Consider the following 27962-nt stretch of genomic DNA (forward strand, 5'->3'; position numbering starts at 1 on the left):
GCCTTGCGTTCCCCTTGCAGCCCCATTCTGGATCTTCAGCAAAGAGGCACCGATCACTGTGGGTGGGAGCAGGCCCCCGGCTGAGGGGCCGGAGCCCAGCTGGAAGCAAGGTGTGAATGTCTGTGTTAGTGCCCTGCACCTGCAAAGCAGCATTGTCACTCAGTCGCCTTCTGTCCACGCCGACTCTTTGGCGCTGCTGGAGAGAAACCAGCGGGTGGGTCACAGCCCAGCATCCGTCTGCACCATCAGAGCGAGGCACTGGAGCAAGCAGAGCGGGAGGAGAGAGCTGCTGTACGGGAGGACGGCACATGCCCACGCTGTGAAGCCTGGCGAGTTCGCAGGCAGTTACCCCGCGGGGACCGCAGAACTGAATTCACCTGGCAGCTCGGAAGAGCCCTGTCCCCGCAGCGTTGTCTGTACGGCCTCAGACCAGGGTGCCTGCCCCAGCACCACAGAACAGCAGCTCCCAGGGATGCACAGGGATGGAGAGCGGGTTTGTGTGGCTCCGATGCGAAGCTACGTCTGCTGCTGTGTAACTACTGAGCTCCTGGGAGCGGAGGTGCCACCACCCCCACCCCCAGGGATCCCAGCAGGCTACTGAACTACATTCCAGAGCTGGTGCTACCCCAACTCCCAGGCCTGGCTGGACAGTCACAAAGTGCCACTAGCAGCAACAGCAGCCACTGTCCATCCGGGCCAGCTCAGAGCAGCCCGGACGAGAGGAGATGAAGGAGTGCCCCCTTCAGTGTCTTGACAGGGAATCCCCTACCCCACCGGGGCACTGGGGCCTGCGGGGTGGCTCCCCCCAGGACACCCTGGAGGGCAGGAAGGAAAGGGCTGGCCCCTGCCATCACCAGTCCCGCTCGGTGGGCTCCCGGTACGGCAGCCCCAGCAGCGTGAAGACGTCTCTCTCGGTGGGGGTGGGCAGGACGAGGCCAGGCCCCAGCTTGCGGCCGCCAGGGGCGCGCACCACGGCCGTGTGGAGTGCGTGCTCCGACAGGCTCATGCCCCTGGTCTTGGCCAGCGCTCGCATGGAGCGGTTGAAGTAGGCCGAGCCGGTGAAGTACAGGAGGGCGCAGGCGAACTCGGCATGGGGCACCACGATGATGTCGAGGCGCCGGTGGCGCCGGCCCTGCCCAGGCAGCCGGCACACGCCCAGGTACTTCTGGTTGCTGCTGTCTTCTTGGCTCACCAGGTCGTCGGTGAGGAAACCTGCCAGAGGAGCAGCGTGAGAGGAGGGTCCGGGCTGTGACCCCACCCTCCTTCCTGGCTCCTGCTGAAGCATCCCATAATCCACCGCACGGGTTCCTGGGCACCTCCGAAAGGGGGCACCTGTGCACTGCCTCAGGGTGCAGCAGGAGCACTCGCCAAGCCGCACCATTGCGCCAGCAGCACTAACGCTTGGCCGCCTTTGAACGAGGATCCTGTTGGGAGCCGCCCCCGTCGCAGCACCGACCCCGCCAGCTTCCTGAGCTCCGTCCCAGGCCCCCCGAGTGAGTCCACTGAGCCCAGCCTGGCTCAGACAGGGGCCAGGACCAGATGCTGCCAAGGAAGACCCCTGCAGCAGGTACTATGGGGCACCCACCCACAGGGAAAGTCCTCCTGACCCCCAAGGCAACAGACCATCCTGGATTCAGGCAGGACAAGTGTCACGCACTGGCTGCTCGCACTGACACAAACCCCTTCGCCTCCCATCGTGGCAAACACCAGCCAGCCACCTGGCTGCAAGCCCCCACGTACCGCTCCGCCGGAGGCTGTCAAGCAGCTTGCCGAAGACGCCGCGGTGAGACTGCCCGTCAGGGTGGGTAACCAGGACGTCCACGTCGCCGCACGTGGCCTTCCCCCGTCGGTACGAGCCACACGCCACACACACCAGCCCGGGGTTCAGCGACCAGGCTGCTTCTCGCACCTTGGGGAAGAGTCAGGATCAGCACTCGCCTCCTAATGCCCTGGCCCAGTCTCCAGGGTGCCCCCACACAAACAGCACCACCTGCTGGCCAAAGCCCGGTGCCTGCACCTAACCTGTAAAAGGCCCCAGTGCCGTCTGTCAGCATCGCTCTGCCTACGCAATGCAGCACAGACACTCTGCTCCTCAGAGGCCGCCTGCCTCCACACCGGGCCATTTAAGGAGCTGGGAGCTGCCGTGTAGGTGGACCCAAAAACAGCTGAGAAACCCTGGCCTGCAGTTACGGGGCGGTCGCAGTGAGTCTGAGTTTGTGCTGCCAACCCCTCTGAGGGGGCCTGGGCTGGAGCAGAGCTCCTGGGGGATCTCAGCAGTGACTGCACAGAGAGGGGGAAGCAAAGGCAGGGTCCAGGTGATGGGGACCCCATAAGCCTACAGATAATTGGTGGAGCGGCAGCAGGCTTTCAGCTCGGCTCCCACCCGCTGCCCCGTGGCTGGCTGGCTGGCTCTGCTCCTGCAGGTCGGCACTGAAGCAAAGCTCTGGAGAGCAGGCAGAGCTCAGCAGCAGCTCACAGGCGGCCGGCTGGAGAAGCAGTCACTGCCCAAGGGACAGCCCCAGCCCCTGGCTACGTGATAAACGACCAGGAAAGAGACAAGGCCCAGAAACAGGCCAAAGGCCTGAACGCCCAGCGGGGCTTCTCACCAAACTGCTGTGCTGTGGGTGTAGCTTTAACGCACCTTCCTCCCCAGGCCTGCTAGCCATGTGCACAGCCTGGCCCCTACCCAGCAGGGCTCCAGAAGAATGGGTCTCCGGTTTGGCAAAAACGGGCAGTCTAATGATATTAGACATGTTTGCCATTAAACTGCCACTTATGTACATCCAGGCACGGGTAGCTAGAGGGCTTCCATCCCAAGGGATCCCAGAGAGCCTTACGATGGCTTTGCTTTGCCTGTGCGCTGAAATGCAGCCACCTCTGGGGTGGAACCCGGCAGCTATTCCGCAGGGGCAATTCGAGCCAGCCAGTTCTGATAGCTTCATTCCCGAAATGCTGGAGCCATGGGAAGGGCTATTCCGGTGCCAATCACACTGACAGCCACAAATCATCCCAACCCCAGCTCCTTCCTCTGCCCCGGCTCAGAGACAATCCCAGCCTGGCCAGGACACAATGGCAGGGAAAGCAGGCTGGGGCTCAAAGGGGGATGCCAATCTCAACTGTCCTGAGTCAGTCTCCAGGATCATCCTTCATTAGGGAGAGAGAAACCCATTAACCTTCGCCTCAGAGGTGCTCTGAGAAGCCAGGCAGCTTTTCTCATGCAGATCAACCCCTCCCCTGCTCCCTTTCTTGCCTCAAATGAAGATTTCTAGAGAACTACAAACCCCGGCTGGAGTCTGAAAGCTCCTCAGATCTTGGTGTGAGAGGCAGCACGGACGGTGGCTAATCCCGTCATTCTCCTGTCTGTCTCCTGGGGGCTAGACCCCAGGTGGGGGGGGAGACAAGTAATCCCCTCAAACCAATAGCCCCACCCCTCCTCCCTAAGGGCCAACGCTACACCTGAGCGGGCTTGGGAAAGAGGCGGCTGCCTCCTGAAATAGCTCTAATCCCACAGTGGGGATGGCAGCGCCAGCAGGGGCGTATTCTTCGCGGTCAGGCCCCGTGGCCGAGTGACAGCGTTGCACTGGCCGCTGCTTCCATGGTGATCACGGAGCAGGAGGGAGCAATGACAGAGAGAGCCCTCCCCCCGCTCTCTGCTAGCGCGGGGGCAAATGAGGAATTCAAGGCGCCCCCAGGCTGAGCCAGCGTCCAGGCAGCAAGGACGAGGCAAGGCCTTGATGCAGAGTAACGTTCTGGGGGGTCGGGGAGGGGCAGATACAGCCCGTTTCCCTCATATGGGAACTTTTCATCCAATGATGCTGACCCCGGCCTGATGACCAGCAATGGCTGCCCCTCATGAGGCACTCCCAGAATCCTTTGCAGAAGAAGTGCCAAGGAGTGGGCACAATGGTTTGCGTAGCTCAGGAGGACCTGGGTGACAGTGGCTGGTTCCGTAGGAGATCAGCGACAGAGAACAGGCACTGGAGACTATTCCCAGTCCTGGAGGGTAATGTGCAAACTGCCCCATTCGTAAGTTACAGGAGGGATCAGTGCCAGGGACAGACCTGTACACACACCCAGCCCTGTCACTAGCTCTGACCCCTCCTGCCATCCTGGATTACCAGCACCAGGGATTTCAACCACAGAGATCCCTCTGAATCACAAACCCAGCACCCATAGCCCAGGGCTGCTGCTGTCTAAACCGCCGTATGGAGTGGAAATCCATCAAGCTCATGAAGAAGCTTGCACAAATACAGACAGATATCATCTTCCTTTCCAAATGCAAACGGATGGACATCATACCAAATGGACTAAAGGTACAAAATCCACTGCTATCTACATACTACACAGTGAGAGATTATGTATACTCTATCAAAAAAACTGAGGAACCACCTGATCAGCATCCTATACAGCAAACAGGAAAACATCAAAAAAGAGCTCTCCAACCTGGAGACTCTCATCAATAACCAAACTTCCACACAAACAGACTTCACTAAAATAAGACAGGAGATCTACATTACTCACTTCACCTCTCTACAAAGGAAAAAGGACTGTAAGCTGTCTAAACTCTTACCTGCCTTATGGGGCCACAACCGTGGTACCCTCAACCCACCCAGCAATATCGTCAATCTATCCAAGTACACACTCAGCCCAGAAGAAAAGTCTGTCCTATCTCATAGACTCTAGGACTGGAAGGGACCTCGAGAGGTCATCGAGTCCAGTCCCCTGCCCTCATGGCAGGACCAAATACTGTCTAGACCATCTCAGGGACTCTCTTTCTGCCCTGCCACCCCCACCAACACGATACAGTTCTGTGGCGATCTGGAAGCCTACTTTCGCCGTCTCCGACTCAAAGAATACTTCCAGGACAACACTGAACAGTGCACTGATACACAGGTGCCCTGCCACCAACAGCACGAGAAGAAGAACTCCACATGGACTCCTCCTGAGGGTCGAAATGACAGTCTGGACCTCTACATTGAATGCTTCCGCCAACGTGCACAGGCAAAAATTGTGGAAAAACAACATCACTTGCCTCATAACCTAAGTCGTGCAGAATGCAATGCCATCCACAGCCTCAGAAACCACCCAGACATTATCATCAAAGAGGCTGATAAAGGAGGTGCTGTTGTCATCATGAACAGGTCTGACTACCAAAAGGAGGCTGCCAGACAACTTTCCAATGCCAAATTCTACAGGCCACTTCCCTCAGATCCCACTGAGGAATACACTAAGAAACTGCACCATCTACTCAGGACACTCCCTACACTAACACCGGAACAAATCAACATACCCCTAGAGCCCCGACCAGGGTTATTCTATCTACTACCCAAGATCCACAAACCCGGAAATCCTGGACGCCCCATCATCTCGGGCATTGGCACTCTCACTGAAGGACTGTCTGGATATGTGGACTCTCTACTCAGAACCTATGCCACCAGCACTTCCAGCTATCTCCGTGACACCACTGATTTCCTGAGGAAACTACAATGCATTGGTCACCTCCCAGAAAACACCATCCTAGCCACCATGGATGTAGAGGCTCTCTACACAAACATCCCACACACAGATGGAATACAAGCTGTCAGGAACAGTATCCCTGATGATGCCACAGCACAACTGGCTGCTGAGCTCTGTGCCTTTATCCTCACACAAAACTATTTCAAATTTGATGACAATATATATCTCCAGATCAGTGGCACCGCTATGGGCACTCACATGGCCCCACAATATGCCAATATCTTTATGGCCGACCTGGAACAACGCTTCCTCAGCTCTCGTCCACTCACACCCCTTCTCTACCTACGCTACATTGATGACATCTTCATCATCTGGACCCATGGGAAGGAGACTCTGGAAAAATTTCACCACGATTTCAGCAGCTTCCACCCCACCATCAACCTCAGCCTGGACCGATCTACACGGGAGGTCCATTTCCTAGACACCACAGTGCAAATAAGTGATGGTCACATTACCACCACCCTATACCGAAAACCTACCGACCGCTATGCCTACCTTCATGCCTCCAGCTTCCATCCCGGGCACATCACACGATCCATTGTCTACAGCCAAGCACTGAGGTACAACCGCATCTGCTCTAACCCCTCAGACAGAGACCAACACCTACAAAATCTCCACCAAGCATTCTCAAAACTACAATACCTGCACGAGGAAATAAGGAAACAGATCAACAGAGCCAGACATGTACCCAGGAGCCTCCTACTGCAAGACAAACCCAAGAAAGAAACCAACAGGACTCCACTGGCCATCACATACAGTCCCCAGCTAAAACCTCTCCAACGCACCATCAGGGATCTACAACCCATCCTGGACAATGATCCCACACTTTCACAGGCCTTGGGTGGCAGGCCAGTCCTTGCCCACAGGCAACCTGCCAACCTGAAACACATTCTCACCAGCAACTGCACACTGCACCATAGTAACTCCAGCTCAGGAACCAATCCATGCAACAAACCTCGATGCCAACTCTGCCCACATATCTACACCAGCGACACCATCACAGGACCTAACCAGATCAGCCACACCATCACCGGTTCATTCACCTGCACCTCCACCAATGTAATATACGCCATCATATGCCAGCAATGTCCCTCTGCTATGTACACTGGCCAAATTGGACAGTCGCTACGAAAAAGGATAAATGGACACAAATCAGATATTAGAAATGGCAATATACAAAAACCTGTAGGAGAACACTTCAACCTCCCTGGCCACACTATAGCAGACCTTAAGGTGGCCATTCTGCAGCAAAAAAACGTCAGGACCAGATTTCAAAGAGAAACTGCTGAGCTTCAGTTCATCTGCAAATTTGACACCATCAGCTCAGGATTAAACAAAGACTGTGAATGGCTTGCCAATTACAAAACCAGTTTCTCCTCCCTTGGTTTTCACACCTCAACTGCTAGAACAGGGCCTCATCCTCCCTGATTGAACTACCTCATTATCTCTAGCTTGCCTGCATATATATATACCTGCCCCTGGAAATTTCCACTTCATGCATCTGACGAAGTGGGTATTCACCCACGAAAGCTCATGCTCCAAAACGTCTGTTAGTCTATAAGGTGCCACAGGATTCTTTGCTGCTTTTACATGGCAGGGAACATTCCCAGCTCCCATTGCTCCACGGAGGAAAACCAGACTCCAGCTGGCCTGTGCTCAGCACCAGGCAGAACCCAGCCCTGCTGCAAACAGAAAAGCCTGGGGCATGACACTGAACTGCTCTGTGCCCCAGGAAGAGGGAGGTGGGGGATGCTCAGGGGGCGGAGGGCCAGGCACTTTGAGATCCTCAGACTGAAGTCAGTTAACAACTTGGCCCTTGGCAGCTCCTCCGAGCAGGGCAGGGTATCTGCGGCAGGACACACGAAATGAACTTCTCGAAGACTCAAAATGAGTCTGGGTCCCCTTTCATTTGTCTTTTTATTTTCATTGCTGCCCCTGCACCTTCGCCCGGCTTGGGACCCAGAGTCCCAGCTCTGCTTGGGGACAGGCTGGGAAGCTCCCGAGAGAGCCCAGCTCTGCAGGCCCAAGAGCGTGGGAACCTTTGGGTGTCAGCCCCCTGCCTGTGATTCCCTGGGCTGGGCTACTTACAGTCTGTTCTATTTCGGCAGCCTCCTCTCGCGGCATACGCTCCAGGAAGTCTTCGTAGTGCTTCAACCCTACGGCCTGCTGGCGGGTCAGCGGAGCCTTGGTGCGGATATCGTCCAGGGTCCGGAAGCCCTGCCCCAGAGTACATGGAGACATTCAGACAGGGGGATCTCTGCAGGGACTTCGCTCCTCCAGTGCCCCCAGCACGGGTCTAGGGGGTGTCACGGCTCAGCCGAGCCAGGCTGCTGGACCCAGACCTTTCCCAGGGAAGCGACCCTACTTGTACGGCTCCCCCAGCCCGTGGGGACTCCAGTGTTCACAGGACCATTAGGCATGCGGCTTGGATGTCATGACGACGTCAGGCCAGCCTGTGATGTGGGTGCCAGTCTAGCACCCAGATCAAGCCTGTTTGATTCCAACACGAAACACCCCAGGCAGCCTCTCGCAGGCCTCACCTAGGTGCTAGACCCCCACCCCGATTAAACATTCACAGGGCAGCCAAGCCACAGAACTGACGGCTCCCCACAGCTGTCCCATAAAGTCTTATCGCTTCCAGCCCTCCCTACACACTGACTTTGGTACATGCCCTGATGGCCAGCAAATCCAGGCTCTGGCAAACCAGACTGGAGTGGTGAATTTCAAGGCCACAAGCCCTTCCCCGAGAATGTCCTGCCATCAGCCCCGGCTTTTAAAATGGGGGGCTCCTGCTTGGGCACCTCCTCCAATCTCAGTACAGTCTAGGGAGAGGGGTCTCACACGCACGCAGCCCAACACCTTCAACCCACCGGAATACCCAGGCAGCCAGTTCAGTTCGCAGAGCCTGAGGTCAAGTGCTCCCAGCAGAGACACTGCTTAGCACGCTGGCTGTTGTATTTTGCACCCAGTGCTGCTTGGACAGGATTTAAGCAGCAGCCGTGTGCTTAGGGTGTTTCGAGGGGCTGATCTTGGGGTGACAGAAAAAAGAGGGGAATCCTCTGCTTGCGAAGAGACAGTTCTGAGCAGCCATGCTAAAACACTGCAGGCAGGTCAAATCCTGCCAGCTGAGCACCGTGGGCAGAGGAATAGCAGGAGGGAGTGTCTGCTATGGTCCAACAGGCCTTCTCTGCTCACAGTGTCTGAGAGCGCACACACTTCATTGGGAAGGGGGAGACAATGACAATGACCTGTTGGTACCATAGCTGGGCTCTCGTGACTCCTGCTCCCCAGATGTTGGAGAAGATCTCCAGCACTGCCACACTCTCGCTGATGTGGTCCAGCTTCCGCAGGTGGCCGCTCTCCAAGATCTCCAGGATCTTCTCCGCCATCCGCTTCCCGATCCCAGGAATCTTACAGGCTTCCTAAAGGCAAATGCAAAGGAGCAGCCGGCTAACGGGCAAGCTACTGAACTGCCCCAGGGCTCAGAGACGGGAAAGCCCAGGGGGCTGGTTCACACCTCTGAGCCAGGTTATCACTCAAGCAGTGGGTCACAGCACCGGAACAGCAGGGCATGGGCCCTGCACACCTCTCGGCCAGTTTACAGGCAGGCTGACTAATTGTCACGTCGTGGACAGTGTAACCGTATAACATTGATCAGACAGATTGGCAGCCACGAATGTAGCAATTGCGTCAGCACCTCAGACATGCATCCTGCTCTGCCACTGGCCAGTAGCTGAGGCTTCAGCAAAAGGAGAAAGGCCCTTCCCTGCGCTGCTGCTAACTGAATGAGGCAGGAAGGAAATTACTCCAGAGCTGGGCCTGCCAGCAGAAGCTCAAGGCTCCAGTCCCCTTGCTATCTGCTTACTCCAGCTTGAAGACTCAAAAATACCACTCATGCTCAACGAAACATATTCAGGCTGACTGAACTGCTCACGTCCACAGCCTCCCATGGCAGGGACCAACTCCAGGGAACTGCACATCTGGAGAGAGGACCAGGCAGCCTTGTGATTAAGGCCCAGGACTGAGAGTTAGGGACTGGTCCCTATTCCCAGCTCTCCTGCCGATTTCACCCTGCTCCCAGGATAGTGGGTTTCTGGTTACCTGGTAAGAGGTGACTGGTTTGTGGTAGCTCTTGAGCGCACTGATGGCTTTGGAGTAGCCCAGAGCCCTCCACTTGTCCCCCTGGACAGTGTAGGCTTTTCCCAGCACTTCCAGCTTCTCTGTGATGTGCCAGTTGTGATTCTCTTTCTTGCTGTCAGAGGACTGAGCACAAACCCACTTGCCAGCAGCTGGGGGCACTGTGGCACAGCTGCCACTGGACGGCCCCGATGAGGTGTCCGGGCAACGTCCTGAAATTAGTGCTTCCAGGTCTCCCTGGGTGACGTTGGTCTCTTCCCCTTCGCTGCCTTCATCATCAGAGACCCTCTTCAGGGAGAGACAGAAAAACAGCAATGAAATAACGCTCGTCTCTCTCAAACACTTCCTTGGCACTGGCGCCAGCACTCCCTGGGGCAGGAGGGCGGGTGTGTGCTGAAGTGCTGTTAGAAGGAGAGGGAAATGGCTGTGTTCTCTAAGGATCCATGGCTGTGTATACACTCCCACCTCCAATCACACCTAAAGCAAAGGGGAAAGAAGCAGCTGCATAGCAGGGGAGTGATTTGTGTACAGGGCTTTTGAGGTGACTAGGATGCAAGGGGTTCCACAGACGGGAGATAACAGCAGCAGTGGAATGGCTTTTATGCTCTACAGGCTGCAGCCACTAGAGGGTGACACTGTCATCCAATCAGAGCTGACATGCCCGTCAGTGGGGGGCGGTGGTTCTGCACAGATGCACATGGTGCGTCTTTAAGCAAAAGCCGGTGTTACTGAAGTTGCGCAGTTAAAAAGTCGGGCAATGTAAAAGTTGGCGTTCAGAAATCATCCACCAGCTGCGTTGCACTTCCCGGCTATTTCGTGCCACGCAGCGTGGTAGAGTTGACACTGCTGTTGGAACATTAAGTGACAAAAAAGCCAGGGAGTGGGAAAACGTAAACTGCAACCCCAATATGTCACTAACACCGTTTTTTGCATTTTATTTCCTAGGGAAAAAACATGAATGAAGCCTGGAGCTCAGAGTTGGCAACAAGGCTTATAAGTTCTTTAAAGCAACCTGTGCAAACTTAACTAGCCACACCTGAATGCACAGCACACATCCTCTCAAATGCACACTTGTAGCCTTAGTCAGCCTGTGATGTGCAAATGCTCAACATTGTGTTAAATCAAAAACATTTTTTCCAAACCTAGAAAAGAGCCTATGGCTAAATGAGGCTATTTCCAAGCTAAGATTCCAACCTCACCCTTTCCTGCTATACTTGTGTCTTAAAAGAATGGTTAGAACTTTTTTTAAAGTGTTCTTTCCCCCTCACCTAATCCTCAGGATGACTCAAGAAATGTTGCTCAAATGCTTAAAAAGACTGCTTTCCTGCACAGACTAGGCCTGGGAAGTTTAATCACAGAAGGTAACTTTATGAAAAAGTTACAAGTCTGCAATCAAATCTCAACCACAGCAGATGCTGCCAAGCAACCACTATAATAAAACTCCTCCCAAAGCAGGAGGCCTGCAATGGAATCCCTACCTCTATTACAATTGCCCCTAATAGTGGGCTTCGTTAACAGTCATGATTACGACACTAGCAAGTGACGCAAAGAGAGGAGAATGCTAGGAAGGGGCCAGGAGAGACTGGAAACTTGGGCACAGGAGATCGTGCCTGTAAATATACCAGCTAATATATCCAGGGGACTAAGGAGAAACCTTAACAAAGAGGAACCAGTGGACAGCAAGTTAGCTCCTGGTTGGTGTTCTGTGCCAGCGCACGGCCACGGTAACGGGGAGAAGACACCACATTACAGTGCAGAGGAGCAGCTCACTCTCTAGGTGGCCCTGGGAAGACTATGCCGGGTTCCATTCTGGAGAGCATCTTATCAAAAAGGTATCAACAAATGGGAAAGAATTCAGGAAAGGGGGAAAGGATAACGCAAGGTCTGGAGAGGCTGCCTCTGCGAGGTATTATCCAACCCCATTACTGTAGCACCTGACACCTCGCAATCCATAAGGGATTTATCCTCAACACTCCATGAGGCAGGACTCTTAGCCCTACTGTGGGGAACTGAGGCTAAGTGACTTGCCCAAGGTCACACGGGAAGTCTCTGGCTGAACCACGTCTCAAGTACCAGGCTAGTGCTCTAACCACTGGATCATGCTTCCTTGCTCTGAGACTGACTCACAGGGAAGGAGTCTAACAACCTGATATGTATATTCTGAGTGCAAGTGATTGGGTGCTGGGAAGCAACATGATCTCTTGTAGCTGTATGGGTGTCTGAAGGGGTAACCCCATGGAGTGGGGAACTGATTAGGGTGGGTCAGGGTGAAATATGGGATGAAGTATCAGAGAAAGCTTCCTAGTGCGCTTAGGCTGTTGAAGTCTCCCCAAGAACGCAGGGGAAAGACACTGGAGATTTCCGGCTTAGCTTGGCCAAAGCCCTGGGACTTGTTCGGCTGGGAATGGTCCTGCAGGGACAGACACTGAAAAGGTGTTTTCTCACCTCTACCAACCAGGAGAGGCAGAGAGAAGCAATACCCACAGACTGAACCTGTTGGTGGCACATCACTGAAAACCCCAAACACTGTCGCTGCCCTGTTGGCTGGGGTAGAAACTGACACTCATTAGCCTTGCTAGGCTAGCATGAGCCAACAGAGCAACGTGCAGCGTGTGTTTGGGGTGACACTGACCTGGGTTTGAAGGCTTTGCTCCTGGGCTGGGCCCTGAGGCAATATGGCTCCTGTCTGTGCTTCAGCCTTCAGCTTCAGTGCTTCCTTCCCTGGCTGGGGTTGGACAGTCTCACTGCCCAAGAGCTGCTGTTCCCCCTTCTGCAGATCCCCCTCCTCCAGGTACCTGCCAGGGGCCAACATGGAGCTGAGCAGATTCACACGCAAGGAACACGAAGACTTCTCAGCCCAAACCCCAGGCTGGGAAATCCTCTCTCTTGTTTGGGGATGGGGCAAAGCGCTAGTGTCAGCTTTGCTCAGCCAAGTTATAGATTAATTGCTCTGGCTATGCCCGGTTCCCTCACACCTCACTGACCTGCCACGTCTACCCCTTGCTAGTCCAGCCCTGGGCTCCTCCTGCACAGCTCCGCAGATACACCTCAGGCCTCACCTGCAGCCCCCCACTAGTCCATTCCCAGTCCGTTCTTGGGCTTAACTGCCAACCTGCTCTCTGCTTTCCATCTGCAATACGCAGGAAATGGTATTTAATTGTTAATTGTTATATTAGAAACATGCCCTTGTTATCACTAATGAATTGAGAACATGTCTAGCCATTAGAGCAGGTGACTGAGAACCAGGATTCTTGGGTTCTAATCCCAGCTGTGCTATGGACTCATTGTGTCACCTTGGCACTGTGCCTCAGTTTCCCCATCTGTGACATGAGAATGATATTGACCCCACTAGCAAGGGAGTTGCGTGGCATCATGGATGAAAGGTCTCTGGGTAAAAGGTGAAGATCTCAGCCCAGTTCAGGCAGGGGCAGACCTGCTGCGGGGCGGGAGGGGGTGGGGGCTGAATACCTGTCTGGGATGAAGATGCTGTACCCAGCGGTATCCAGCAGCTTCTGCTCTCTAATGCACAAGCTCAGCCAGGCTGCCTTCACGAGCTGGATCCCTAGGGGAAGCCTGGCCAGTCTCAGGAGGCGAAAGGCCCGGTCGCAGTCCATGTCTTCCGCCACTATGATGTGTGTCACCTCTGAGGAGAGCTGGCTGCGGACGCGACCCCCCTTCTGGACAATCTGCGTGTGAAAGATCTCTGCCCTGGCCCGCCCGATGCCCGCTGGCAGCACGTAGGCTGTGATCGGCTTCAGCCACTCTACAAAGAGGAGGCACAAGGACACGTGGGAACAGCTTCCCAAACCGAACAGGTTACACACCTTGCACGGCATTACTGGGACTGCCAGAGTGCCTGGCCCCAGGATGACAGAGACCACGGGGTGCCCTGGCTTGACGCACAGAGTTGCCTAGCCACAACTCCCTCTTTACCACCACCACCCCCCCCCGATATCAGCGTTGGTTGGCACCAAATGACCTGACAGTACTTAAGGAAAGATCTCACCCTACATCTGCAGTTAAACAGGGACATGAGTCTGACAGACTGTGTGGAATGGGTGTGGGATGTACCTTCAATGCTCCCCGTTTCCTCCTCTTTCGGGACCTTTGGAGGGACCTTCCTCTCTGAGTCATCCCTCATCTTCTTCCTTTTTGGAAAGGCTTTGACGATTCCCCTGGGCTCCATGGCTTATCACTACAGGGTGTCCCCTCCCTGGGCAGGCAGTTAACGTTCCACTCACTGAATACAAAAGATAAAGCCAGGAATTGTTTAGAATGCCACCATGTGGGCAAACGTGTTTCCCTAACTGAGTTCTCAGAAATGGCTGAATCGTTTTTACTGAAACTTTCCAAAAATATTCAGCCTGAGGTAGACACCCGTAAAGGATGATTTCAGCTACAGTTTGGCAAAGTTATAAGCAACTGAAAAGAGGTTCTTATAATGGAACATGTCAGATAACTAACTGCAGGCATCGCTATCAGCTCTGCATATAGTAATCACCTTATAGCCACTTCCCAGGTTAAACCAAGGAACAGATTCCTCCAGCACTGAAATGCAGCCACCTCTGGGGTGGGATGTGGCGACTGTTTAACACTCAGACACCATCACTACCTAGGACAGCAAATGAAGGAGAACCTAGTCTCCCGCTTCAGCTGCAAGTGAAAATTAGCAAGGTATAAAGTAACTAACTGAATTCATATTTGGTCACACCACCAGAGTTAACACCCTAAAAATAACATCGGATCTTGCCTCAGGGCAGGGGCTGGACTACACGGCCTTTCCAAGTCCCATCCAGCCCTACATTTCTACTTGACTGTGATCTTTAATGACCATCCACAAGTGATCAAGGCCTTCGTTTTCATCCCATCCAAAAGCCAGAACCCTCTGGCACCATGGTCCACTAGCACTATGCTGGAGCTTTGATTCTCTGTGGACTCTGAGAGGGTCTAATTCCTTCAGCACCTGGGTTTTGCTAAGAGGTCGCTCATCCAGGTACTGAGGCAGCCCGACCCCGCGTGGCTTGCAAGATATAATAAACCCACAATCAGTCTGGTTCTAACAGGAACACAAGTTAAGTGTCCATACAAGGCCAACACAACCCTGTAGTTGGTTTTCAACACTGTAGGGGAAGATTTAACTTAAGAAAGAAAAAGAACCTGTATGTTTTAAAAATTCTAATTCATGAAAACATTTCTGTTCCTATGAAGCTTTGTCAGACGCGTCCTTTAAAAAATGACATTCTGGGGCCTGAAGTAAAATCCTCTTGGACTCTTCAGAGATTTCCACTACGTTGCAAACAGATCCAATACCCCAGAGATCATTATGGGCCAAGAATACTAGAAGTGGAGTTGCTGCACTGATCCCAGACTGGACTGCTCCACATCCCAGCCAGGCAATTCAGGGCAAGGAGCAAGGTGCTGTGATTTGGGGGCAGAAGCAGGGGTGCACCAGAGCTCACTGCAGGCATTTCAAAACCAACCAGCAGGGTGGATAAAAAATTCAATTATTTTTAAAAATTAAAAAAAAAATCAGATTTTTGTTGATAAAATGCTTTTTGAGGAAAAAACCTATCTAAAGATAGTTTGAATTAAGATAGCTCATTATAGCGCAAAGATATCTCATCACGGAATAGGGATTATAAATTCTAGTTCTATAGTCTGAGACAATATATTCATGTCATGTTTAAGAAAAGTTTTGTAAACGAGTTCCAATAGTTGATGGATTAGGGACCCAATCTTATGGGGTTCCAGGAGCTTCTGTATCGATTATTTCGGTTTATCTTTCTATCGACCCAATGGGACTCAGTGCTCAGTCTAGAAGATATCAGCAGAGATGCTCAGTTTTGCAGTTCTCAAACTGTGGATTTGTGTCTCCAGAAGTAACATGCTTGTTAAAAGCAAAAATATTTTAAAATAAATAAATAACAGACCTCAACCCTACTGTCCCTCTGTAAATTTGTGTACACAGAGTCAATCCCTTACCTCTCTATAAAAGTGCAAAGTTTCAAAAAGGTCAAGGAACAGAAGACTATTGGGGGGTGGAATAGATCTGGACAAGAAGTCTGGAGATAAATGTGAGAAGGGAGGACATATGCCTGCTTTGTTAAAATATTACACATTTGCTGTTGAAGAAAAAAATCCAGAATACTTAACGTTGCTGTTTTAGTTAAATAAAACAATTTAACTGTCTGGTGATGTTCTCCTCCTAATACAGTATGGCAAGAAAATCCTCCAAATATTGATTAACCTGCTGAATTGGAGATAGCTCACCTCCTAATGACTTCATAAATATCTGCTTCAATTACCTTTGGTGAATGAAATAACCAAACAATCATTCATTTTCTGATATTGCTGCAAAACTAATCTGAAAAGTTTTCAAAATAAATCATTGTTTAAAAATGTATCGTGTGTACCTTCTCCATCTATCTCTGAGTTGGGACGAATACGTATTAAGGTTATAACAACCAACAAGAATGCACTTTTATGTAGAAAATCATGATTAAATCAAGTCTTCCTGACTAGTGATTTAAATCAAATCCACTCTGGCAACCAGTGATTTGGATGCCTCTATCTCCGGGTACCAACCCTGAGACCCGCACTCAGCACTTACTGTGGAGCAGACCCCTTCAGGGGCTCTCATGTCAGGGATCGGGGAAGGGAGAAAGGACCCCTGGTACCCCACACTGGGGAGGAAGGAACCCCAGCTTGAGAGGGGAGGGGAGAAGGGGCCCCGTACCCCACACTGGGGGAGGGGAGGGGGGAGAAGAGCCCCCAGCCGCGGGGGGGGAGGGGGCCCCGTACCCCGCACTGGGGGAGGGGAGGGGGGAGAAGAGCCCCCAGCCGCGGGGGGGAGGGGGCCCCGTACCCCACACTGGGGGGAGGGGGAAGAAGAGCCCCCAGCCATGGGGGAGGGGAGGGGGCCCCGTACCCCGCACTGGGGGGAGGGGAGGGGGGAGAAGAGCCCCCAGCCATGGGGGAGGGGGCCCCGTACCCCCACACTGGGGGAGGGGAGGGGGAAGAAGAGCCCCCAGCCATGGGGGAGGGGAGGGGAAGGGGCCCCGTACCCCGCACTGGGGGAGGGGAGGGGGGAGAAGAGCCCCCAGCCATGGGGGAGGGGAGGGGGCCCCGTACCCCGCACTGGGGGAGGGGAGCCCCCAGCCGCGGGGGAGGCCGGAGACCCCCCGCGAAGGAACCAGCCCCTCCCCCGCCACTTACTATTCGGGCGCAGCAGCCTGGGAGGGGGCGGGGCCTCGCGCCCGCGCTTCCGGGCCCGGCGGAAGTGCGCCGGTTGCCATGGCGACGCGGCCTAGCCGCCATGGCGGGGCCGAGCTGGCTGGAGCGGCTGCGCGGGGCCCGCAAGAGCGCGCTGCTGCAGGACGGTACCGCGGGCTCGGGCCGGGCGGGACCTGGAGCCGCGGACACGCGGGGCGGCGGGGGCAGGGCCCAGCCCCCCCAGCAGCCCCTCCCTGCACGCGGGGGCGGGGGGCGCGTGGGGGGAGGTGAAGGGGGGGCCAGGGATGATGGGGGAGGGGCTGGGGTCAGGGCACGTGGTGGGAGGGGCCGGGGATGATGGGGGAGGGGCTGGGGGAGGTGAAGGGGAGGGGCTGGGGATGGTGGGGGAGGGGCTGGGGTCAGGGCACGTGGGTGAGATAAGGGGGAGGGGCCGGGGATGATGGGGGAGGGGCTGGGGTCAGGGCACGTGGCGGGAGGGGCCGGAGGAGGGGGAGGGGAGGGGCTGGGGTCAGGGCACGTGGGATGAGATAAGGGGGAGGGGCCGGGGATGATGGGGGAGGGGCTGGGGGAGGTGAAGGGAATGGGCCAGGATGATGTGGGGGGCTGTCCCCTGGGTCTGGCCTCACCTTGCCCGTTGTGTGTAGGGAAGAGGAAGGTCCATTACCTGTTTGAGGATGGGCTGGAGATGGCTGAGGAGTACGACCTGAAGACCAGCCAGCTGCTTGGTAAGTGAGATCCCCTGAGCTGGCCCCGGAGTTTCCGTTAGTAACGACCCCCCCCCCCAGCCTGGCGCAGCAGGAACATGGCACCAGACAGGCGGTTGGCCAGGATGCAGCTTTTCCCCGGCCTGCTGCAGCGTCAGTTCTGCCAGCGGTTACCCGCCTGCAGTGCCCAGGGACTGCAGCAGGGCCAGCCTGGCTGTGAATGAGAGCGGAACTGGGCCCAGGCAGCTCCGAGCTCCATGCCACCGTGGGGAACATCTCACCCAAATGGTAGCACTGCTGCCATAAGGAATTCAGCGTGGCAGAATGGCATTGCCATTTGCATTGGCCAAGGGTGCAGGGTAGGAACACGTACCCTGGTGAAAAGTGCCACAAGGGCTTCAGTTGCCTCAGATAGTCAAGCTTTTGGTTTTGTCTCCCTCCAGAGTCAGCCTCTGCAGTGACCACAGAGTATTGATTCAGTGCCAGCTCAGAAAGCAGAGCTCCTACTGCTGAGCCACTGACACCACTTGCTTAGTTCAGCTGCATGGGGAGCAGCAGGCAGCATCTGGCCTTTGGGGAAAGGACTATGGTGGTCATGGGAATGAGACCCCATCAAACCCCTAGTCTGACGCAGCCAAGGCTCTGCCTGAAGGTTTACTGGGATTTTTCACCAAAGAGCAGCTTAAAGAAAAGGGGTGACCTTTCTTTTTTCCTCCACAGCTAGAAAGTGGCGAGAGAAGACTGCTCTGGGGAGCTCCGGCAAGTGGCAGGTTGAGGTTGGAGAGCCAACCAGCCACACTGCGGGAGCGCTGGAATCTGAGCTCATCAAGGAAAGCAGCTCCAATGTACGTGAGGTGGTCCTGCTCACAACAGTAACTAGACAAGCTGCAACCACTGAGTGGCTGGGAGGCTGCAGTTATGGCTTATCTCCTTGGACTTGCTGCCAGGGTAGAACGCTAAACTCTGGGGCCACCCCTCAGCTGTGTTAAGACTCAGGTCTTTGGCATCCAGAAGGCAGGGGACTGGGGAGAAAAGGAAAGGCCTTGCTGTCTCCAAGGGACTTGTAGGTTTCCTAAGTGGAGGAATCTCATTTCTTGCCCTGCTGGCTGCCTCAGTTGTCTGTCCTCCATGAAGCAGCTTGAAAGGGCACCTGGAAATTCCAGTGAGTGTGAAGCACTGAGAGGGTGACAGTGCCAGTGCCTGCTATTTATGTCACACATGCAGTGCTTTATGCCGGTTGGTCAATCCTCCTAGGAGGGGTGGAGGGTCAGACTTTGTCTCCATTCTACAGCTGAGGAAATCGAGGCCCACAGACAGGCCCAGGGCAGCACAAGTTAGTGGCAAAGCCAGAACTAGACTCCAGCAGTTGTGGATTTGTAGCCCAGGTTGCTGCTGTCGCCCCTCCCATGAGGAAGGGCAGTGAGTAGTTCCTGGAGAGCCTGAGGCCAGATTTCCTTGTATCAATGGCAGCAGAAGTCTCCCTGGCCCACCTACTCATGGGAGAGTGATCGAGAGGAAACTTACCCTCATTGGCCCTGCTCAGCAAAAGTGCAGGTGCTGCAATGGGAACAGAGAGAGAGAGTGCAGGAAGCTCCCTGGATGCCTCATCGCAGGCTCCGTATTCAGACTGGAGCGCCTGCCTGCCACTCCTGGCGCCTGCCTGCCACTCCTGGCCCCAGTCAGTAACCTTAGCCCATAGCCTCGGGAGCCCACCCCAGCTCTGTCCCATCGGCCATGTCTGTGTTTGCTGTAGCCTATCTTTGTGAGGAGAGACACTCAGACCAGTTTCCAGTGGCGCATCCGGAACCTGCCCTACCCCAAAGAGGTCTACAGTGTCTCCGTGGAGAAGGAGCAGCGCTGCTGTGTCGTCCGTACCACCAACAAGAAGTCAGTAAGCACAGCACAGCACTGCCTTCACCGAAACTGCCTTGCTTGTTTGGATTGGAGCGGGCTAGAGCCAGAGGGGGAATAGGTGATCAGACTGGGGAGATGTTCTCTCCAACCTCAGGGGGAGAGTGGGGTGGCCTGATCAATTTCTTGGGCGATTTATACACATGGCTTTGCAGACCCCCTCATCCCCACCACTAGTCAACTCTTGGGCTCCCCAAACAGTTCTGCTGCACCTCAGTCCTCTCCTGCAGCACCCTCCGGTATTCAGGCCTGGGCACCCCAAAATACCATAGGCAGTGCTTCCTCCTTTCCTCTTCCCTACAGTGGGGCCATCCTCCCAACCCCCTTAATGCATCTCGGATATAAGCTAGTCAGACAGTTCACTGATATCTGTCCTGAGGCCAGCCTGCAGGGGAGGTGGGGCATTATACCTTAGGCAGTGTAAATGCCTCTTGTGCCTCCATGTGGTGAAGCAAACTGCACAGTGTGTCTGTAATGGATGGAGCCAGTCCTCACCCAGCACAGCTCTCCCTGCCTTTCGTGGGGGAAGGCCCTCTGGGGGCACTGCAAGGACCACTGACCACTCCCACTGACTGAGCACTGCCCAAGGAAGGGCTCTCTCTACCCTCTCTGTCCTCTTACAAACCCTCTGGTGACCAGGAGATAGAATCTAGAGCTGGGGAAGATCCAGAACCCCTCCCAGCCAGCTCCCTGCTGCTTGCAATTCTCCCCAGTTCAGTAGCCTCTTCAGCTGTCAGTAACCTGGGGCTTGCTCCCTCCCCTAGATCACCGGTGTAAAATAGGCCCTACTCTGATCTGGGGGGTACCCTCCTGGATACATCCCCATAACTTGACATTGAGACGCTAATCAAATTCATCCATCAGGGTACCTGAAGCCACAGGAGGAGACTGTACTCAAGGACCATTGTAACTACCTAGATTGGGGGTGGGGACATAGCCAGCTGCAGAAAGGTGCCTCAGTTACCCCAAAACAGGTCAACTTTCTGATCTAGAAGTAGAGAATGCAAGCAATGGCGAAGCCAGCCCGGATCTGCTATGGGTAGGGAGAAGCTGTCAGAATAAAAGGAAGCTTAGGTCTGTCCACACAGCAGAGGGCAGTGAGCCCCCAGCCCAGGTAGATAGACTCACATGACCTTGGCTTGAGCTCGCACACTGACAACTGCAGGGTGGATGTTGCAGCGGGGGCTCTCAAGCCCATCCGAGCCCCTGGCTCTGAGCAGGGGTGGCTAGCCCAAGTATCCCCTGGAGCCACAGCGTTCACACTGCTGTTTCTAGCCTGCTAGCCCAAGTGTCGCCTCGATGTAGACATACCCCCTGAGACCTGCGGCAGCCCTTGGCTTGTTAAATAGAACTCCCTGCTGTATAATGACACAGTGCTTTGTGCACCGAATGAGACCAGCTCTGCCCCAAAGCGTTTGCAGTCTGGGTTCAGACACGGGCCTGCAGACCTGGGGACAGAGGAGGAGAGTTCAGACAGTGGGAAAGGAGGGATGTGAATGAAAATTCTCTTTCCCTCCATGTGCAAAAGGGCCTACGTGCAAGTCGGGGACATTCCAGGGGTTGCTTAGCAGGAGCTGGAGGCAGCTGCTTTGTTCTGCTCTTCCCCATCTTCGAACAATGTCGCTGTAGCCAGAGAGAAATGAGTTTACTGGGGAGAAACCCGCTCTGGAATGGCCCTGCTTAGCACCCAAGCCGTTCTCGTCCAGCTCCTCGTAACTGGCTGTAGGTGGTGCTGTTGCCAAATAACTGTTCCTTTCTCTCCAGTGCACAAGGCCTGCGCCAAAGCAAAGAGAACAAGTGGGAGTGGTACCCCCCCTGCCCAGTGCCCCCCAGTCACAGAAAGGGGGATGCACTAGGAACGGGGCATGGCCACTCCTCAGCACTGAATAACCAAACGTGCGGTAGGGTGGAGGTAGAGGTGCCTTTGCTCCCAAGGAAGTACTGAACATTTGGGGTTCTCAGCCTGGGCAGGTGCAGGCTGAATCCACACAGCTGGGACTCGAGGGGGAAGAGTGGCCAGTTACTCAGACAGAACCCTGCCTCGGGGGCTGAACCGAAGAGCTGCCTCATACACAGCCAGGCTCATCCTTTCCCCCAAGGCTCAACACCACGCAGCTCAGGTTTGTTCCACCTGCTCGGAGCACTGAGCAGGGTCCAGGCAGCTGCCTCCCACGCCCTCAATGTGTTTGGTTGTAGAGGGGTTTCTGTGCAGAGCTGGCAACCCTTCCTTTTGCCTCTGGAGAGCTGTTTGCGTGACAAGAACGGCAACGTTTCGGCTGCAGGCCAGCCTGTGATGGTGCATAGAGTTTTGCACATGCGTGTACATTTGCCATTTTCACCTTGAAGCTCGTGCACCAGCTGGCAGGTGGGGAGGGGGCGGGCAGACAGGGACATTCACAAATCCTCAGGAGAGTGAGTGGTTGTGCACAGGAGTACTGAAGTGCCAGGCCATTTCACTAAGCTGGAGGGAAGGATACTCACTGCCTAGGCAGCGTTGGATGACTGCTGCTAGGACCTAGAAGCATTTTTATCAGAACCTCTCCCATCAGTCACTTAACTAGTAGCCTTGGAGCTGAAATTGGCCATGTCTGACTTCTTCTTATTTAGGGTTTGAGCTGGCTCCCCTTCAAATCAATGGGTGTTCCTCCCTTCGCTGCAGCGTGCTCGGTGCTGTACAGTAGAACACCAGAGTTATGAACTGACCAGTCAACTACACAGCTCATTTGGAACTGGAAGTATGCAATCAGGCACCAGCAGAGACCCCCAAAAAAAGGCAAATACAGTGCAGTGCTGTGTTAAACATCAAATACTCAAAAAAATTAAGGAAAAGCAGAATTTTTTTCCTGCTTTGTAGAGTTTCAAAGCTATATTAAGTCAATGTTCAGTTGTAAACTTTTGAAAGAACCACCATAACTTTTTGTTCAGAGTTGCGAACGTTTCAGAGTTATGGACAACCTCCATTCCCAAGATGTTCGTCACTCTGAGGTTCTACTGGACAATCACAGGGCCTGGCTTTGCAAGAGGCTGAACACTTTTAGTACTCACTGTTTTCAATGGCACTCAGAGGTCCCCTGGCTCTGGCAGGATCACAAGCCTGTGGAGGACAGTGTACTAGCAAAGCTAACGTGTTATGCTCCAGGCAGCACATGTTCTGAAAGGGTGACTTCTGCTCCCACAGCAGGGAGAGTCAGAAGAGACTCCATTCAAGCCAGTCTGGTTACACAGCTATAAAGCTAGTGAGAGATCAGAATCACACCCCAAGCCAATACAGACCAAGTACATCCATGGGGCAGGGCCTGGACTGTTTGTGTTTTGTGTGTGGGTTATTGTGGCAGCGTGTTAAGGAGGGAGCTGAAAGTTGTTAGCCTGCAGATGGAACTTCAGGTCACTCAGAAAGGGCTTTCGTTTACAGCTGCCATGTTACCTCAATGACAAGTACCTTGGCCGTGTCTGAGGAACCTTGCTATGGAAATAAAGTTATAAGGATCTGAAAATTGCTCTCCTTAAAGGACCATCTCCTCCACTGACCACACTGCAACCTGAGTGGGATCAGCCAGGAGCTTTACAGCTGTCCAGTTTGTGCTTTGGTTTTTAAACGAGTTTTCATTTGTTTCCTGCTGACTCTACGACGAGTTTGCGCAGGGAGGAGCTAGGAGAAGTAGTTCTGGAAGTAGCAGCAGCTGAAGCAAGTTACGGAGCAGGCTAATGTCCCTTGTGGACAATTCGGACAGCTTACTTGGTCCTAGGCCCCTGGTGCCCAATTCTGTCCATAGCCAGTGGGAGCTCCATCACTGACTTCATTAAGAAGGCTCACACCCCCTACAGATGACAGGTGCATTGGGCACAGTGAATTCTGGATCCAGACCCTACCTGACTAGTAATAAGCAGACATTGGTAAAGGAAATGAATCCACAGGTGGTTAATGCACCATCACAGGAGTGAAATTAACCATTCCAGAGTTCCCACAGCACTTGGCATTTCAGTTAACTCCTTACCCAGGGGAACAGAGCAGTTCAACGGGGAGAGGTTCTGACTGGGACTCTGGCGCTAAGTCCTCAGTTACTACATTGCAGTAAAGGGTTTCGTAAATAGAATTCTCTCTTCAAGTAAACCCATTTCAAACAAGACTAGCAATGAATTCACTTCAGCAACACCACCTCTGCCAGCATCTAGTCAAGGAGCGGCCCAGGAGTGCAGGTCTGACCTCTGCCACAAGGGGAGAGCCACGGGCAGAGAATCCAGTCGCCGGAGCAGAGCTAACAAATTCATTCGCTGGCCTCTGAGCAAGAGCCAAATACCCAAGGCAAGGGGTGCTGGTGGCTTCCACCCAGTCGCTCCCATTCCCTCTGGCCACGGGGAAGGCTGCTCAAGTGGGATTTGCCTAAAACCTCTTGCTGTAAAATAAATCCATTAGAGTAAATTCTGAAAACAAAACCGCAAAGCCACCTCCTCCCCACCCGTCGAACCTGATTCAATTCTTGAAGCCAGAGGTAGCGGTAATGTTACAAGGAGGAGGGGGATGGCCAGGCAGATCTGGTTTCCTTTGATCTTGTCACAGATTTGAGTTTGAGGCCAGGCAAAGCCATTCTTCTCCCCTGCTCCTTAGTCCTGGGGCAGCAGAAGGCTGGTGTTTCCATTGATGGCTCCCGAGCCCTTTCAGACAGTGGGTTTTTCTGTGTACTGCGGTTTTGTCTAAGCGGTAACACTTCCTTACCATGTCTTTGTGTTCATCTAATCTCTGCTGTTTAACCTTTGACACTTCCATTATGATCCATGTCTGCCACCTTTCCCAAATACCGACAGCAGCGACAACACAGAGTGGTTTGAGCCCTGCGGTAACAAACCGCTTGCATTCCTCCTGAGCGGGAGAGCTATTTACCCTTTGTATCTGTTTTCACCAGGACATGGAAAATAAACTAGCTGCACTTGGGGCAGAGGTAGAGAGACGCTGGGCTTCATGCAAAGCCAGCTTAATGGAGGCGAATCCCTCATGCCCTGACAGTAGGAAATAAACCCTTTTCCGGTCGGTTCGGGGCACCTTGGGGCCAGAAACGTGTCAGTTTCACAGACCAGTGGGGCTGCAGGCCTTGGTGGAGGATGAAAGCTTGAAACCTCAACAAGGGCTGGAGGGGGGATGGAACCATCTCCATGGAGGGTGTCAGCCCCCAGAGGGAGAGGATGGCTCAGCCTCAGCCAGCAGGCCGCAAGGGGCAGGGGCTTGCAATTAAAGCCCCTCAGCAGGAGCCAGCAGAGTGGAGTTCTTGGCCATACTGGGTCAGACCGAAGATCCATCTAGCCCAGGATCCCGTCTTCCCACAGCAGCCAATGCCAGGTGCCCCAGAGGGAACGAACAGAGCAGGGGACCATCGAGTGATCCATCCCATCACCCATGGGGCTCTGTGCCTTACCTCAGGCAGGAAAATGAGGGTACAAGGGCTTATTAGTCTGTTAATGGGCCATGTGCACCTACCTCCTTCCTTCCCTGGATTAGTCTCTGCTCCTGCACGCAGCATGAAGCTCCCCAGACTACGCCGTGAAGCTGTTCTTGGTTCTGGCTGCTCAGCCGAGAGTGGGGCAACAGAGGTGGGTGCTGCCCCTTTCTCCACATCCCACGCTGGCCCAGACGCCCTCAGCTGGAATGCAGGGTAGCAGCAATGGCAGCGGGAGGTGGGACTACACGGAAAGGTGTCAGGAAGCAGGCTGCCAACAGTCCCTTGTTGTAGGGGGCCAGCGTGATCACCCCGGAATCCTGTGTCCTAAGAGCAGCACCACGTCACCAGAGAACTTGACAAAGTCAGGGCAGTTCCGAGAAGAACAGTAGAAGCGACTGGGGGACCGGACAGCTTGATTCAAACAACTGAACGTTTATGGCTCCTGGAAGAGACGGCCAAGCAGTGGAGATGCTGCTACACCTGTTTCAAGAAGAGAGGAATGATTTCGGATGGGCCCTGGGGGAGAACTAGGCGGGAGGAGATCGGGTGAATAAAGGGGCAAGTTTGAGGTTCAGTAACAAGGAGACCTTGCTGAGCCACCACAGTGGACACCCAAATAGTTCCCCAGGGGATGAGAGCTCCAGCCGTGGGGACATTTAAAGCCAGATGTGACCAAATACTTGACTGTGTTGGAAGGCACAAGCCTGCACTGAGCCCCAGGTGATGGGCTGGTTGGGACCCAAGGAGCTTTTCATTCGGATTTCTATGGCTCTGATTACAGGTCCTGAAGCAAGTCCCTCCCTGGGCCTGGAGAGAGCAGCAGACACCGGTACCAGCTAGTAATGCTGCACGTGAGGAACATCAGGTGCCTCTTCCCTTGGGAGCGCCGCCGTCCTCTCTGCGCCGAGCAGACCCTGGAGGAAGCACGAGGCTGTCCTGTGTGCACCTCGCCAGGCCGGCAGCACTCCATCTCGGAGCCCTGGTGCTGAGACAGTGGGAAGCAAGGCCCTGCCTACGTCGGCCCCTTGTTCTCAATCTGCTCGGAAGCTCGGGCCAGATCTGGAGAAGCCAGGTTCTGAGACATGCTTGGCTCAAAGGATGCAGCCATGGCATCACCTCGCCTCTTGCTATGGCACCAAGGAATTGCAAAAGCAGCTAGAGCGCTTCTGGCCTGGGCCCCTCCTGACGGCAGGGCTGCCTTTTCAAGAGCATCCGCTCCTTTCGCATCCCTCCATCTCTGGGTTCCCCACAGCAGACACCTGGGGTCGGATTTGCAGATGTGCAGAGCACCTGGAGCGGGGGCTGGGGTGCTCAGCTCCTCACCACAGATCGGTGGCCACTTGTGAAAGTTTGGCCCGAGGGAGGTGCAGGCAGGGCTCTGGCTGAGGGGGGTGGGAGCAGGCTGGCCCGCCGAAGGGCGGTGCTAGTGTAGCAGACTCACCTCGCCGGTGTGCAGGACAGAATTTCAGTCTCTCCCCTCTCTTGTGCAGGTATTACAGGAAGTTCCCCATTCCTGACATGGACAGATACCAGCTTCCCCTGGACGTGGCTGCCCTGAGCTTCACTTACGCCAATGCCACCCTCATCATTACGGTGAGGTTCCAGCCCGTGCGGGAATACTGGGCCCTGAGCTTCACAGCCTCCGTTTCACAGCTCGGGAAAGGGAGGCCGAGAGGAGTTTATTTGCCCGTGGTCCCAGAGCTGACCTGCCTGATGGATGCTCGTACGGTGGCTTGGGGAGCCAGTGTACGTGCTGACAGTCCGCCCATTGCCAGACAGCCCTGGGGCGCAGGGACGTGCTCTGGGCCTAGAGACGCTCACAGTCTGAATAGCACAAGGTGTCACAGAAGGGCCTTCTCCAGTGCTGCCCCCGAGGCCTGGAACTTGCCCCCTCTCCTTGGTCAGACCCTTTGTCCCCAGCTCACTTTTCCTGGGAGCCCATCAGTGTTACCCCCCGGTGCAGGGCTGCTCTCCTGCGCTGAGTCTCGCACACAGGCGCACCCAGTGCCTTGGGCAGGGGAGGATGTGCCAACTCTGCAGGGAGACACATCTGGGCAAACAATAGGAGCTCAAGGTACTCACCAGCTGTGGGGGAGGGAGTGGCTGCTTGCAGCCATCAGAGGCAAAACGGTTACCTCAGAGCTGCAGCTCCTTGTCTGTCCCAAATAGAAACGGCCAGCGACCAGCAGAGTCTGCTGGGAAAGGATCCTGGTCAAGAGGGAACTGGAGGCAGCGTTCAGGGCCCTCTGCTGCTCCTGAAGAACTAGGCCACCCGGACCATCCTGTAGCTCTGGTCCGACCCGCCTGCCGCAGGCTAGGGCATTTCCCCGGCTGTACGGTGGCTGTACCAGACGAGGGAGCTCCCAAGGAGATGCCGGCTGTGGGCTGGGGTCTCCAGCTCCCTGCCCTCCAGCACCAACCCAAAATCTATTACAAACCTCGGTCAAGAATTCAGCATGCACTGAAACTTGCCAGGGCTCTCCTGCTCCGCTGCTTTGTCCTGCACAAGGAGGTTCCTTCCACATGGCTGGGGCGGTACCCGCTTGGGAGAGAAGGGGGAGCTGCAGGGCTCTCAAGGTCAACCTGGTACCTTCTGCCTGTACTCTAAACCCATGCCAAACCATGGCCAATGGTCCCTAGCCAGGGTGCTGCCCCCTTGCCCCAGAGGGCACCAGTCGGATACAGGCAGGCAGCAAAGGAGGCACATTTCACATTGCTTCCTGCCTGGATCCATGCTGCCTGGCAGAGAAGCTGCTGGCCATGCAGTGCCAGTCTGAACAGGAGCTCTGAGCGGCCGTGTCTCTTCCCTGCAGTACCGGAAGCCCCAGGAGATCCTGGCTGTGGAGGAAGAGCTGCAGAAGGAGCTGCAGAAGATCAAGGCTGCTAACGATGGGGACGGGGAGTGCAAGACCCAGTAGGCGATGGCTGCGGTGGGGGTTGGGGTTCTCCTGGCAGAACTGCACACTATTTATTTTGCTTTTTTCTAGTAAAATGATGCCCATGGGGAGGTTGCTTGGTTTGTGAGAAT

General features: G+C 54.6%; 2 protein-coding genes across 6 annotated transcripts; one reads left to right on the plus strand and one right to left on the minus strand.

Annotated features, from left to right (window-relative positions):
• Positions 1 to 95: 95 nt before the first annotated feature.
• Positions 96 to 24991, minus strand: POLL (DNA polymerase lambda). 4 transcript variants are annotated; one of them, XM_050958120.1, is made up of 9 exons: positions 24973 to 24991; positions 13726 to 13894; positions 13123 to 13417; positions 12287 to 12449; positions 9619 to 9942; positions 8766 to 8939; positions 7606 to 7734; positions 1741 to 1909; positions 96 to 1212 (listed from the first exon to the last, which is right to left on the minus strand). In XM_050958120.1, exons 2-9 carry the CDS (start codon positions 13838 to 13840, stop codon positions 851 to 853), a joined length of 1731 nt encoding a protein of 576 aa, XP_050814077.1. In that variant the 5' UTR covers positions 13841 to 13894; positions 24973 to 24991; the 3' UTR covers positions 96 to 850. The 4 variants fall into 4 exon arrangements, with proteins under 4 accessions (XP_050814077.1, XP_050814075.1, XP_050814076.1 ...); XM_050958118.1 differs by lacking the exon at positions 24973 to 24991 and adding an exon at positions 16870 to 16922; XM_050958119.1 differs by lacking the exon at positions 24973 to 24991 and adding an exon at positions 16265 to 16285.
• On the plus strand, positions 16956 to 27939 carry DPCD (deleted in primary ciliary dyskinesia homolog (mouse)). Of its 2 annotated transcripts, XM_050958236.1 has the most exons (6): positions 16956 to 17033; positions 17532 to 17612; positions 18312 to 18436; positions 19345 to 19478; positions 26425 to 26527; positions 27748 to 27939. In XM_050958236.1, exons 1-6 carry the CDS (start codon positions 16970 to 16972, stop codon positions 27850 to 27852), a joined length of 612 nt encoding a protein of 203 aa, XP_050814193.1. In that variant the 5' UTR covers positions 16956 to 16969; the 3' UTR covers positions 27853 to 27939. The 2 variants fall into 2 exon arrangements, with proteins under 2 accessions (XP_050814193.1, XP_050814192.1); XM_050958235.1 differs by lacking the exon at positions 16956 to 17033 and having other exon boundaries at positions 17427 to 17612.
• Positions 27940 to 27962: the final 23 nt, after the last annotated feature.

This window comes from Gopherus flavomarginatus, chromosome 6 (assembly GCF_025201925.1).
Source record: "Gopherus flavomarginatus isolate rGopFla2 chromosome 6, rGopFla2.mat.asm, whole genome shotgun sequence".
In the NCBI taxonomy this organism is placed as follows: domain Eukaryota; kingdom Metazoa; phylum Chordata; order Testudines; family Testudinidae; genus Gopherus; species Gopherus flavomarginatus.

Excerpts from the sequence above, each read along its gene's own strand:
- POLL (XM_050958120.1), bottom strand. The coding sequence starts at position 13,840 with ATGGAGCCCAGGGGAATCGTCAAAGCCTTTCCAAAAAGGAAGAAGATG. Across the intron at positions 13,418-13,725 it reads GGAAACGGGGAGCATTGAAG|AGTGGCTGAAGCCGATCACA; the intron begins GTACATCCCACA and ends TCCTCTTTGTAG. Across the intron at positions 1,213-1,740 it reads TGACAGCCTCCGGCGGAGCG|GTTTCCTCACCGACGACCTG; the intron begins GTACGTGGGGGC and ends CTCCTCTGGCAG.
- DPCD (XM_050958235.1), top strand. The coding sequence starts at position 17,435 with ATGATGGGGGAGGGGCTGGGGGAGGTGAAGGGAATGGGCCAGGATGAT. Across the intron at positions 18,437-19,344 it reads TCAAGGAAAGCAGCTCCAAT|CCTATCTTTGTGAGGAGAGA; the intron begins GTACGTGAGGTG and ends TGTTTGCTGTAG. Across the intron at positions 26,528-27,747 it reads ATGCCACCCTCATCATTACG|TACCGGAAGCCCCAGGAGAT; the intron begins GTGAGGTTCCAG and ends TCTTCCCTGCAG.